Source organism: Triturus cristatus, chromosome 4_2 (genome assembly GCF_964204655.1).
Source record: "Triturus cristatus chromosome 4_2, aTriCri1.1, whole genome shotgun sequence".
NCBI classification, from domain to species: Eukaryota; Metazoa; Chordata; class Amphibia; order Caudata; family Salamandridae; genus Triturus; species Triturus cristatus.
This window is the reverse complement of record NC_140586.1, coordinates 650,960,307-650,973,697: the sequence shown is the minus strand read 5'-3', so window position 1 is coordinate 650,973,697 and position 13,391 is coordinate 650,960,307. Positions and strand designations below refer to the sequence as shown.

The 13,391-nt window shown below is 40.8% G+C and overlaps 1 protein-coding gene across 1 annotated transcript in view; it reads left to right on the top strand.

The window, feature by feature from the left end:
- CACHD1 (cache domain containing 1) overlaps positions 1-12,241 on the top strand; it is a 355,333-nt gene extending 343,092 nt beyond the window's left edge. Inside the window, exons 23-27 of the mRNA XM_085602381.1 lie at positions 554-705; positions 1,882-2,043; positions 5,641-5,718; positions 9,691-9,792; positions 10,510-12,241. Of these exons, the coding sequence (XP_085458507.1) occupies positions 554-705; positions 1,882-2,043; positions 5,641-5,718; positions 9,691-9,792; positions 10,510-10,748 (733 nt within the window). The 3' untranslated portion in view covers positions 10,749-12,241. The remainder of the gene's footprint in view (positions 1-553; positions 706-1,881; positions 2,044-5,640; positions 5,719-9,690; positions 9,793-10,509) is intronic.
- The last annotated feature ends 1,150 nt before the right edge of the window (positions 12,242-13,391 follow it).

Below are 13,391 nucleotides of genomic sequence, written 5' to 3'. Positions count from 1 at the left end.
CATGTTCTGTGAAGAGAACAGACCCAAGGAAGTGTGCCCCTGTGGCACTGTATCATGTGAAGATGGGGATAAAGTGGTTTATCACACAGACTAGACAAGCAGGTAAAGATTTATTATTTTATTAATGAGCCTTGCGAAAGCAACAAAGTCGCGAAACACGTACTACTAAAGAAGATTTGAAGATGAGTGGCAATGTCTAATTGGTTTAATAATTCCATAGAATAACTATACATAAATATGTTTGTGTTTAATGTACTCTCATACGTTTCACATCAACTGACATTTTGGTTGAAGAAGATAATGTGAATCTATCTGGATATGAGAAATAAATCTTAATACATCAGACTCAAAAGCAATTGCCATTTGGTTTATTTTTGCAAAGGTGCCTCCTATGTTTGTTTTTTGATCTCCAGCATGTGCCCTCTAACGTGACCTGTTGCAGTTTTCACTTTTATAACGGTAATTCTGGAAGACGTGTTGGGAGTACAAACTATCTGAAGTTGGCTTAGAGAACATTTAATCACAATTTAAATGTTTGTTTTTCTTTCTACAGAGACTGCTTTGGAGTGTTGGACTGTGAGTGGTGTATGGTGGACAGCGATGGAAAGACTCATTTGGACAAGTCGTATTGCGCTCTCCAGAAGGAATGTTTTGGTGGCATTGTTGGAGCCAAAAGTCCTTATGTTGACGACATGGGTTCAATAGGTAATACTGTAGTTTAAAAAATAAATGTATGGTACTGTATTGGTTAGTAATGTTTGAATATAGGCTGTGCAGTATGTGTGTATATATATATATATATATATATCTGCTCTTCTGTTTCTAATGTTGTCAGGAATATTGGTGTTGTACTTCAATCAAGGATTTATAAAGCGTGGCAAATCACCCCTGAGCGTCTCAAGGCACTCGAGTTGCTAATTGCTGATTTTAGTTTTTTTTAACAAGAGCACAGTAAGATGAATGCACTCAGAAAGCAGGAAAAAGCAAGATGAAAGCAATGAAAATGAAGGGAAGGCAAGGAAAAGGCACTCGAAAGACAGGTGAAAAAGCTACGAGAAAACCGGAGCAAGAGCGATGCAGCAGCACGAGGAGAGCTGGGCCTGGGGCCTACTCAACGGGTCCACACTGTGGCTTCCATTAAGAAGGTCTTGGGAGGGGCTCTGGAGGCAGTGGGCGGGGCTAGTTGGTGGCAGGAAAAAGGCAGCAGCCAAGTGTGGCAATGAGGGAAAAAACCAGGAGAAAGAAATGAAAATGAAGGGCAAGCATGGGGAAGACACAGAAAATGGGGGAAAAGCGAGGTAAAAGCAGTGAAAACGAGGGAAAAGAAAGGAGAAGGCACTCAAAAACTGGGAAATAAGCACAGAAAAGACAGGCACAAGAGTGGTGCAGCAGCACTGGGAGATCTGGGCCTGGGGGAACATAGTTGTCCTTTTAGTGTAGTGTTACAGCCCAGTTAAAAGGTGTGTGTTTGCCTTTTTCTCATGTACCTCCCTCCATTGTTAAATACATCTCTTAAACATTGCAGTGTATAGAATAGAATTTCAATGTTTGTTGGTATTTTAGTATCTTTCATAGACTTACAATTAGTGTATGGAATGGCTGCAATATTTCTCGGTAAGTGAGAACCTTTTGTGATTTGGTGCTTAATTTGTGTGGACAAATGTTATTTTGATGGTGTGTTATTGACAGAATCCAGAATTTGAGGTCTTGTTGTGGTGGCACATGCAATTTTGTTTGCAATTGTATGACTTGTCTTGTATACAACAGTATAGTAATGGTATTGCGTTACTGATGTGTTAACTTTCTTTCATTACCTTTTATTTAATATTGTTTTGAAAATAGGAATTCGTTTTTAAAAAAATCGTTTTTTCTTAATACCAGGTGATGAGGTAATTACTTTGAATATGGTCAAAAGTGCACCAGTGGGACCAGTAGCTGGTGGCATAATGGGATGCATCATGGTGCTGGTTTTGGCTGTTTATGCCTATCGTCATCAAATACACCGGAGGAGTCACCAACATATGTCCCCGCTCGCTGCCCAAGGTAACACTTAACAAATTTGCTTTTCTGATTAGTATCAGGGTTGATGAATCTCAAAGTGTGAACATTTGGAAAAATCCAAAGAAACTAAAGTTTAGACCAGTGCTGAAGTTCTTATTGAAAAAAGAAGAAATCCCTAATTCAGGGCAGTAAATGGCAGAATTCCATTGTGAAGGTTGTTGCCTCTACAGGGTTTAAAGAAATCCAAGCCACAGGTGTTGCTGAAGGGCTGTCATATATGATATTCTCAAGGCAGATAAAAACTACATAGTAGGTCACTTGGTGAATCTAGAAAAACTAATTAAGTAAAACTTCCCATCCCAGTCATTCTGCATTCACTATGTGATGTCACCTGGAGCAAAGTATGCTCTTTGCAACTTGAGGACAGAGATTATCTCAGCTGGCCGAGGAACGCAGGTTAAGTGAGGTTTTAGGGCTTGCATCAGCTCTTCTTATATTGCCGCCCCTGTGGATCCTATTGTTCTGTGTTGTATTTGAAGTACAGTTCCACGTGATGGACCTTTTGCATTAAGCATAACTGCGCCAGTCCGCAGTGTTTTATCTTCACCAGCATCCTTCTACAGGAATATGTCAGTAATTGCCACATTAAATGTACACAAACTCTTACTAATGTCCGTTTTCCTTGATGTTTAATTGATGATTTCATTCTCCTTCCTATGGTTCCACAGTTTTAATATTAATGTGGTCTGCAGGCAGTGGCCCTTCCGCCCTTAAAGCTAAACCTTCTTCCAAATTGACGCAATCTATTAAAAGTCCACTTTTTAAAAATGTATCCAAACCCCCTGTTGAGTATATAATTGTGAAGGAAATGCTCACAACATGACTTTTGCCTACTGCGTTGAAATGGCTGGTTTCTACATGTAATATTATTTAACCCTCCCACCCCCCTTGAAAAGTATTTTTAATGAACCAGGCACACTTGGTTTTTATTTCAAAATATGTTCTATCACTTCCCACATTGCCATAATATATAAAATATTGAAAGTTAAAGTTGTATTAATGTTCTCTTAAGAGTTTGGGGTTTGTAAATGTCCCTGCTGCAGTGGTTGTGATAACCTCCCAAAATTATACATTTTCATCCTCATAGCTGCTATTTTGCTGCTATTTAAAGTGAAAATATTGCTCACTGGGACACTGTTTCTCTGTCTCCGTCTCTATCTCTATAAGAAACGTTTGGATTTTTAATCGGTTAAAGGGGGGAAAAAGAGAAAGGAGAAAAGTTAGTTGTGTACTTAGAATAATAATGACAGAAAATGTAAAAAAAACTTTGATTAAGCGGGGAATGGGGAAGGAGGGAGAAACTATGGGACACACTCATAAAGTGGTGTGAGGGAACATTTAAAATGATTAGCCGTTACATTTTAACTTGAATTTGTTGTTAATAATGTCAATTGTTATATGGTGCAATTAATAGTATTGCTCTTTATGGCGCTGCAAAATGGAAAATCCCGCAATAACAAACACTAAATAAAAGACATAGGCTGTATAACTGAAATCCCCAGGGGTGTAAAGGGTGTTTGTGTCTGCTATATGGATCCCTGGTGCATTTCCATATTACGGCATGCAAATATTTGTACTTCTTCTGTGGTACATAGTACACATTTCGTTCCAAGTGCATTTTTAAGAAACTGTTCCCCATTTGCCGGTAGCGTGACCCCATGAAAATGAGGAAACTCCTTTGGCCTTGTGCCTGCACCATATTAACAAATGCTGGATTGGGGGCAAGCAGCCACTTGGGAGGTGTACTAACTGTGTACCACCTAAGAAGACACCCTTTTGGAGGGTGTCCCAGGGAACCTAAAAGGCATCAGCAGTGCAGGGTCCAGCCACTACAGTGGGGCTTTGATCCTGGCAGTTAAAGATTAAACAGCTGCTGCTTGACTTTACCTGCTATGCTGTCTTGAGGTCAGGCTCAGATTTTAGCACTTGTGAGTGCAATGGAACAGCCTTTACAACGTAGGCCTAAACACGTGTGCCGTTTCCTCACAAGCAGAACGCTTGCCTTAATCACGCATATGCCTTAACCACGCATATGCCTTAACCACGCATATGCATTGTTAAGGCACTCGCCGTTCTAGCTGTCTTAGCAGATGGGTGGGGAAATGAACTGGAAGGCTCAATGCAGGAAGGAACGGTACGCGTTTTAGTGAGTTGGGCTGGGGTGGGTGGGATATGGAGGTAGGTTTTAGGGTGGAAGGAGTTTTTAGGGCGGGAAACTGGGGTCAGGGTAATTTTTAGTGCAGGGGGCCGAGTTTTAGGGCTCAGGGCAGGATGAAAATGGCAGTTTTGAGGGCTGGGGACAGTTTTAAGGCTCAGGGGTGGGGTTGCTCTGGTCTGGATAGCTTTTGGGCCTGTGGGCCGGGTTTTAGGGCTGAAGGTAGGGGGGGCCAGGTAGTTAATAGGGCTGGGGCGGGTAAATTATAAAGCAGGAGAGCCAAAATTTAGGGCTCGGGTCGGGCTGGGGGGCTGAGGTGGGATCTTCACCACACATATACCTTTTTTTTTTTTAACATTTTTATTGGCATTTCAAGGTTTCATTAACAGGATACATTTGAAAATATGTGTATTAAGCAACTTCGTATCGCACTCAGTAACAATCCGATCAGAAGCCTCCATCCATGGAAAATAGTCCTGACATACAATAATCCTTGCGCACACGCATCCATTGTTACCCGATGGCGCGCAGGCGGTACTACCCACATGTACCGCAAGTCCTTGCAGTGTACCACTCACCAGGTCCGCCCTCATGCTTCCTTATCAAGGTAAAAGATGGCATCATGAATAACAATACAGACATGCAGAAGCTCCATCTCGTAATCAAGCGAAAGAGCAGCAAACCTAACATCTCTACCATACTAACTCCCCTCATCCCTCCCTCCTCCCCCTCCCCCACAACTCACCCGGCATGACTTATTGGTTGAATACATAACAAGGCATTCAGTTCTTTAACCACACATATACCTTTGCCAAACGCGTTACAACCAAATTTGTTGTAAAGGCATGCGAGGTAAGGACGCAGTCATTGTAAAGATTGCGTGGTTAAGGCATGCATGGTTTAGGCACGCGTGGTTGTGTCATACAACGCTGGGTAGAGCACCTTTTTGTAAAGGGGAACTGTGGTGCACTCTCTGGTGCACACTGTGTGCGCTCGATGCAGCCCAAAACCGTGTGGAAGATTACCCATTCGCCCAAAAAAAAAAAGTGCTCTTTCCAGTGTACAAACAAACAGGGTGCATGGTTCCGGTCTGCTCCAGTGTGTGTGCACATTGGAGCACTCAAGAACGGTGCACCCAGTTCTAGTATTGGTCCAGGTTCTTATTTGATAATGTCAAAAGGAATGCCTTTGTGATTTAAATTTGTACTTGCCTTTCGTTCTTGCCCTTTATTTTCTTCTGGTTCTGTCGCTGTTTGAAGTCAGGACCTCAAAAACAGCTAGTCAAATAGAATGAGATTAGAGGCCTTTAGCAGTTTTCTTCGAAGGTCAAACAATTTCCACCTGTTACCAAAGGATTGCACAAGGAACCTATCTATTAATATATGTTTTTTGATATTTTTCTTTATTCCTTACATTTTGTATAGAAATGTCGGTCCGAATGTCTAATCTGGAAAACGATCGGGATGAAAGAGATGACGATAGCCACGAAGATCGAGGGATTAGTAAGTAATATTTTGGAGCACTTTTTATACACAAGCCCTGATGATTAGAATATATGTTCAATAAACGGTCCTCATTCCCAGTTGTCAAAACGGCAAATATTGCTTCTGTAGGTGAGGATACTGATCCCTCATGCACAGTGTTCGTTTTTGCATCATCTTTGTCATTTTCGTTTTTACATAATCCATTTGTTTTATATATATATTTTTTTATTTGCTTTTTAACTTTATTGAGAAGAACATGCACAGTGCAAATGGAGAATGTAGCATAACCACAAGTGGATGAGAACACTGCATAACCCGAAGTAGAAAACAACAGGTGGTCATGACAGAACTTCAAGGGGGGAAATCCAGGGTGTGATAGAAAGCCAACAGGGATCGACAGCCGTCTGTACTGTCTGTGTGGATCCAGTTAAGGGTATAGTAAAAGTTTTGCCCTGTCCTTAAACAACTGGGATTAGAGGTGAAGCGGAGTGGGGGGGAGTTAAGGACACGGGTACCAGTAGAGGTCGCGGTATGTGCCACCCAGAAGAGAGGGGAGTATGATCAGGAACACCTCAAGGGCCAAAACAAGGAGAGGGGATAAGGGACTCCCATGTCTGGTGCCTCTATGGATTTCAGAAGGACAGTATCATGTCTATTGCATCTGATTACAGCGCTAAGGTGAGAGTACAACCTCCGAATTCGGTTAAAAAATATCAGACCCACCCCGTATTGGCGGGGGATTAGGAAAAGATAATCCCACTGTTGGAAGCTGGCTCTTTATATAGTGGACCCAAAAAGAGGTACACCATGCAAAGAGTCCAAGCAAACCCCAGAGGAATTACAAAGGCACAAATGACACCCCAAATGCTCTCTCTTGTGGAAGTGTGAGCGAGCAGTTAGGCATATCAAAAGGTAGTGCTAAACATTTATTACACAGACAAAGGCAGAAAGTGCGACCACACTCAAAGTAATCTGACACAAATTGATAAAAATAACCCTTACGTTTATATAAATTTAGATACCAAGTCCATCGGTATCGAGTAAGTACTGTTTGAGTCCGAGGCCAGAAATCCTGGAAAACTGTTGTCCTAACATGTGCCCAGATCTTCTGTGCACAACCGTGGGGATGGAATCCACATTGTGGCTGCACCATGCGGGCTCACCCCCTTCCTTCGTCCAGGCCTCCCAGGCACTCGTGTCTCTGTGGGCTACTGGATGTTTTCACAGTAAGCACAGGTCCCTGTCATCGGCTGCACGTTGCACCGCTTTATGCCAGTGAGAAGTCAGAAGCGATATTTTGGGAGTCCCGTTTGTATGGTTCTGGGCCGCTGATGTTTATTTGCCAGGCCCGATCCAAGTGTCTGAGGAAGCGGTCCATATCCTGGTGGCTCCATGGAGCATGTCATAGCTCCCTGTGACCAGAGGTAGCCTGGGGAGACCAGCCCTACATTCCCAGGCGGCGGCACACCAGGTAGCAAGGCGCGAGAGATAGCCCAGTCACTGCACTCTGCCAGCAGCCATCTTGATCAGGCGCCAAGCTCTGCCCCATGTATTCCATTTTCAATGTGGGGTATTTTGTAGTCCCCACAACATGTTGATGAGCAGCCATTTTTTAGTTCCTGACCCAGTTAATGATGATGAGCTCTTTTATTCTGTATACCACCTCGGATATCATTTTTAGGTCTCGCAACCTGCGTTGCACTGCGCAGCAGTGCTCGCGCGGGTCGCGAGACCTTTAGTAGGTGAAAAACTGGGAAATCAAGCTGACCTAGGAATCGCACACGCTCGTGCGTTTCCTTTTCAGCTCCCCCATTGGCCTTTGCATGCGTATTATTCTGAAAGACTGCACGCAATTGGCCCGAGGCGCGCACATAGATCCTCCCATGGCCTATTGGTGTCTATTACGCGCACCATATTCTCATGGCTTTCTGGCTTTTTAAGATAATAAAATCTGGCATTTATTGTTCCTTCTAACCTGTTTAAATTAACAGGATTTATGTCCAATACTATGCTGTGGAAGCAGGGAATCTAGTAGGAATTTAAGGAATGGTAAGCAAGATGCTGTAGCGTATATTGGCAGTGGGAAATTGAGGCTCTGTATGTGAGAAATTTCTCTAAAAGTTGCTTGTCTTATTGTACTTTGAAAAAAGCTCCATGTGACAATATAAAGGAGTACAAATATTAACATTTTCTCTACAAAGGGTTCAAGCGTTGGCTAACCTATTATTAAATCTTTTAATACTTTTGCGGCCATGATCACCATTACTGATGTGATGTTGACACTTAGAGCTCCTGTTCCCTCTTTTGTCGTCCTAGTGGTTCACAAGTGTCTTGACATTAAGCATAAACTTTTCTGATGTGCCTGCCACCTTTTTTGGTTGAATGTTTCATTAATAAAATGGGCAACATATATGAACTTTTGTTAGAATTGGGCTTTCTCCAACACCATAAGTAATGTTTTCCAATGCCTGTGCTGTTGTTGAATTGTGCAGCTGGATCTACTAATTTAAAACCATAACCAACTTGAGGACTATTAAAATAGTTCCAGTGGATTCACAGAACTGTCAAACCTGTATTATTAAAGCAGAACAGTTTGAGACAACTTGTCTTGGATGATTAGCTACAAGAGGCACGAGTCATTTTATGCAGATTGTCATTGGGTAAGATAAGAGCATCCTTGATCATGTTTGAAGCATGGAATCGAAGGATGCAGCGTGGCATTATCTCTAGGGTGCACTGTCAGCTGTCACTATTCAATTTCTATTCTAAAGACCAAGTTCAACGTAACATGCTGTTTTCAGGTATTGTCTTTCTAAAGAGGCTGTTAATCTGCTGGTGCACTTAATGAAAGAGATAGATTTGGCAATCCAAAAGAGAGCTCTCCAACAGAATCCTCCAGGCCTGCAACCAAATACACAAAGTCAGATAGCCAAGTGGATAAGGTCATGTTGTTGTTGGTCTCTCTCAGACCACATAATTGATTGTTTATCCTATCCTCTTGTGACCACTTAGCAGGAGAGAAACCCAGAGTTTGTTCCAGGATAAGCAGAAAATTGATGGGGGTTTATTCTGTACTGGGAAAAAAGGCATGGTCTTGACCTTCAATTTTTTTTTATTAATGAGAACCCTGCCTAATCTTCAGGCACATAAAACCCTGGCTGTGGCTCCAACTACAAGCAGGAATTGTGTTAATCAGTTAGGTTTCAGTCGGTCCCAGTTAATTATGCCTCTGAGCGATGAACTCCAGAACTGCCTTGAGGTAAACAGAAAGTCAATGGATTATGTGGAGGTTTAGCCCTCCACTGATCCAAACATCATCCAATAAGAGTTTCAGGTTGCTTTCTACGTTGTCCCTATGACTAAAAAATGGTTTTCATGTCAATAGTGCTCACTAACATACTGCTTTTAATTCTATTTCCTCAATGATAAAGCTATTAATCACAGTTAATGTGCCTTACTATTGTATTAAATGGTTAAATACTTACAGAGAATCACACTGTGTCCTTCGCATTTCACCATGGAGATATGCAGATGTAAATATTTTGAAATGTTGTTGCGCACCTCTCAGAGCTGTCGACTCGGGAGCTGGGGATCCATGTTCTAGTCTCGGCATCGGCTCAATGTCCTATGATTCTGGGCAAATCACTTTATCTCCCTGTGCCCATGGACTGCGCCTGAATACCCTCATGGGTGATAAGCCACGCTATAAAAATCTACAAATTTAATGGTCATCCAACTGCTACTAATGCAATGTGTATTGCTCTTGATTAGGTTAATTAGAACTGCCTTTAATGCTAGTATTTCACACCATCTCCAAATGTTATTATTACTTTGAGTAACAGAATAGTCACCCTTTTACTTCCAAAAGTAAATATTCACAGATACTATCTTACTCTGATCAGAATATATTGCTCTTTGTAAACCTTTCACTGATACTGATATGTGAAAAGCCATCTAATAAATTATACAAACTTTCTAATTTTCCAACAGTCAGTAACACTCGATTTATAGCGGCTGTAATAGAGAGACATGCGCACAGTCCAGAGCGACGTCGCCGCTACTGGGGCAGGTCTGGAACTGAGAGCGATCACGGTAAGACTTTCAGCCTCTTCTACTATAGCAGTTGTGCACATTTTCTGGAATTTTGTGCTATAAAACAGATAATACATGGAACTCCGTACTTGATAAATGTTATATTTAGCGGTTCTTTGATGATTCACTATAAGACACTGTCCATAAATTGAACTAATATTTTTCATAATTCTTTATAAAGTCTTTTATTGAATACACTAGTGCTTTGTGCAACACAAAACTGTTTTCAAGGTTGTATTGTTATTAGTATTGCTGTTTGGATCAACTATTGTCTAATTGAAAAATCCAAAATATAGTGTTTCACTTCATTGGCATTGGTCATCTTAAAAACCTAAGCATTTTACGTAAAAAAAATTACAAATCCTTTTGAAACAAATATTTTTCAAAATCAATATTGTATTCGAATCCACATAATCTGTAGCATGGTGTAGTAACTAAGGGGAGCCCGGTTCTAATCAGCATGTAGACCCACTTTTGCCCCCAAGCTGAACATTTACAATAATTTATGTCAATAATGACTCTACTCACAGTTATCTGTGAACTTAGTAGTACTAGTTAACATTTGTAAACCTGATCCTACCTAGAGGGTCCTGATAATTGCAAGAACTATTTGTTTAGAAAGATTTATTGGTTTCATTTGACTTGTGTTTTTTACAGCTACTAATCCATTTACGCTGTAAATATCATTATACATTGATTGTGTTTATTTCTTTCTAGGCTACAGCACCATGAGTCCTCAAGAAGATAGTGAAAACCCTCCAGGCAGTAACGACCCCATGTCTGCTGGAGTGGATGTGGGAAACCACGACGAAGATCTGGAGCTCGACACGCCTCCTCAAACTGCTGCTCTACTCAGTCACAAATTTCACCACTACAGATTGCATCACCCAACCCTTCATCACAGTCACCACCTGCAGGCTGCAGTCACAGTACACACTGTTGATGCAGGATGCTAATGACTGTTGTTGTTTGACAATGGGATGTTTAAAGAATCCTTTAAGCAGCATTTGACAATTTGTATCTGCGCATTGGAAAGTGGTTTTGCTAATTTCCATGGACTGTTAACTTTCAAGGAGGATTTATAGCCGGAAAATGTTCCTCAATGCGCAAGATTGAATTGGACCAGTCCTATAGAAAAGTCAGGAGGATTTATTTTTGGAGTTTTCGTTCCTTAATGGAAGGCTTGGAACTGGACCTGTCGGGTGGAGCAGAGGGCATGCACACCTTCAAATGAAGGAGCTATTTTTTATAACTAAACATTTGCTAACTCTTAAGTAGCTGAGCCATGGAAGTTATGGACTTTTCTTCAACTGGAAAAAATGCAAATCTGTGACACACAGATTGGAAAGAAAGAAGTTTTAATTTCATGGGAATGTTTTTTTAATCGAAAGACAATATGTTGCATTTGTTCTGTGCGGCTTATAATATGAAAAAATGCATCTCAAAATTTTTAAGCAAAGGATTATTTTTCTACTATTTATTGATTCTACAATTGTCAATGAACTATTGAAAGAAACTTTCCACTATCTGCCAGCTGTATACATTCTGTGTTTGTAAAGTGGTCCTCAAAAACATTCTGTTCCTCTTTTGAGCAACATATCCACTGCCTAACACTTCACAAGAGGAAAATGAAGAAATCTCTAACGTGTTTACATATACTTTTAATCCCTATCAACTGTTTTTAGATTCGAATGTGGTGTACAGTGTTTTACCAGCATTTATTAGCTAACGCTTTCTTTGCAGGTTTTTTTTTGTAAAGTACTTCAGTTTTGACGACCCCGAAGGAAGATGATCTAAAACAATAAACCTGTTTGAGTGTTAAGGATTGAATAAGAAAATCATACATTTCAATCAAATTAGTTTGTGGCACCTTGTGCATCAAGATGTATTTCACCCGGAACTAATAAGCTTGGCTAAATGCAGTTGTAGAGGGAGTTATAAAAGTTACATGCCATATCTGGCTTTCACTTCATAGTTGCAATACATTTTAGATTTTTGAAGATGATCATCCATTCAAAGTAATTCTAAAAATAAGGATTAGTGAGTTTTATTTTCATTTTAATGATTTGTTTAATACTGTGTGTGCAAACCTATTTTATCACTACACTGTACCTTAATTATGCTTGTGACAGCAGGACACTCCTTTATACTGTGTATAAAATCCCCTGATTTAATGACCTGTATATGAATAAGTGTGATTTCACAGTTTACTTGTGGCTGTGCAGTGATGGTTTCGCCCAGTTTTCATTTCCCTGTTTTAAGTAATTACAGATACCTCTGAAGAATAAGTGCGTAAAAAGCTCAATGATCAATTCAGATGCATTTCCCACTTGTATAGACCAGAAATGTAAATATATTTTGTAAGCAATTTGAACATGTTGTCTGAAGTGCTTTAGAAAGAAGAGAAAGGGGAAGCCTAAAGTGCATATTAAAAGAGATACTGTATCAACCTTGCAGTGATGGTCTATGTGGGGGGGGGGGGTCCTACTATGTTTGCTGAGTGTTCATTTAACTTCTGTTTGCAATGTGTATACATTCATAATATCCCTCCATGACTCTGACTGTCACATTTGGTTAAGATGCTTTACCTTTCTCTGGTGTTGATAGTGCCTTAAATAGTTCGACTTGAGAAGATTATAATATAAAAAGTAAATGCACCTAGTATATCAGGGCAGTGATAAGTTAAAATTTTCATTTTGTTTTCCTTGCATCCCATATTTACATTTGTGAATTCCTTTCAAATAATGCAAGGCACAGTCAAGAGTCACTGTTTTACTGTAAATAATCTGTGTAAGTAGTAGTGACCCAATGTGATTTGAAATAAACATTGCCTATAGTGTTGTGTTGAAGCAAAGAGTCAGATTGTGGGGGGAATTGCCTCCCATGTTGTCCTAGATGTAAAAAAGAAGCAGATCGTGCACAACACACAAGAATTGTCTCCATCCCTAATTACAGTGTGATGGAAGGATGACGTTCCTTCTAACAATAGTTTGCAGTTTGAGGCTGTCATACATTCACGTGCTTTGCATTATTTTGCCGCCTTGTGGTTGGATGTAGAAAGACTGACTAAAGGTAGACGTGTGAGAATTGTACTGTAAGCCGACAGTTCTCCGCAACATAATTGTCATCTTTAGAATCTGATTTCTCATATGATCATCTGTGGGGAAATTATATGTTCGAGGCATATGAGCTGCAGATCACACACACTGTGCATAGATAGCCATCTGGTGTTTGGCCCGGATGTTTGCACTTTGTTGTTGTCTTGGAAAGTCTTAGAAAGTCATGAGATAGGTGGCTCCTCCATTGGACAATAGTGCGCATGGGCATCGACTCCATCATTAGATTGGTTTTTTTCTCCATCAGGCTCGGATGTTTTCATCGCGCTCCAGTTCGGTGTCGTTACCGATCATCTTTTCATCACAAAATCCTTCACCCTAACTTCGGTATTGTTTTGATCGCGTTCCCATTCGACGCGCATCTCTCCAAACTTCAAATCTTCGATTCCGGTCGTCGACGCAGACCTTCGGTCCTACCTTCCCCATCAGGCCTTCGGCTCATGGAAAGGACTCCCTTCAAGAAGTGTCCTAAATGTGGATCCA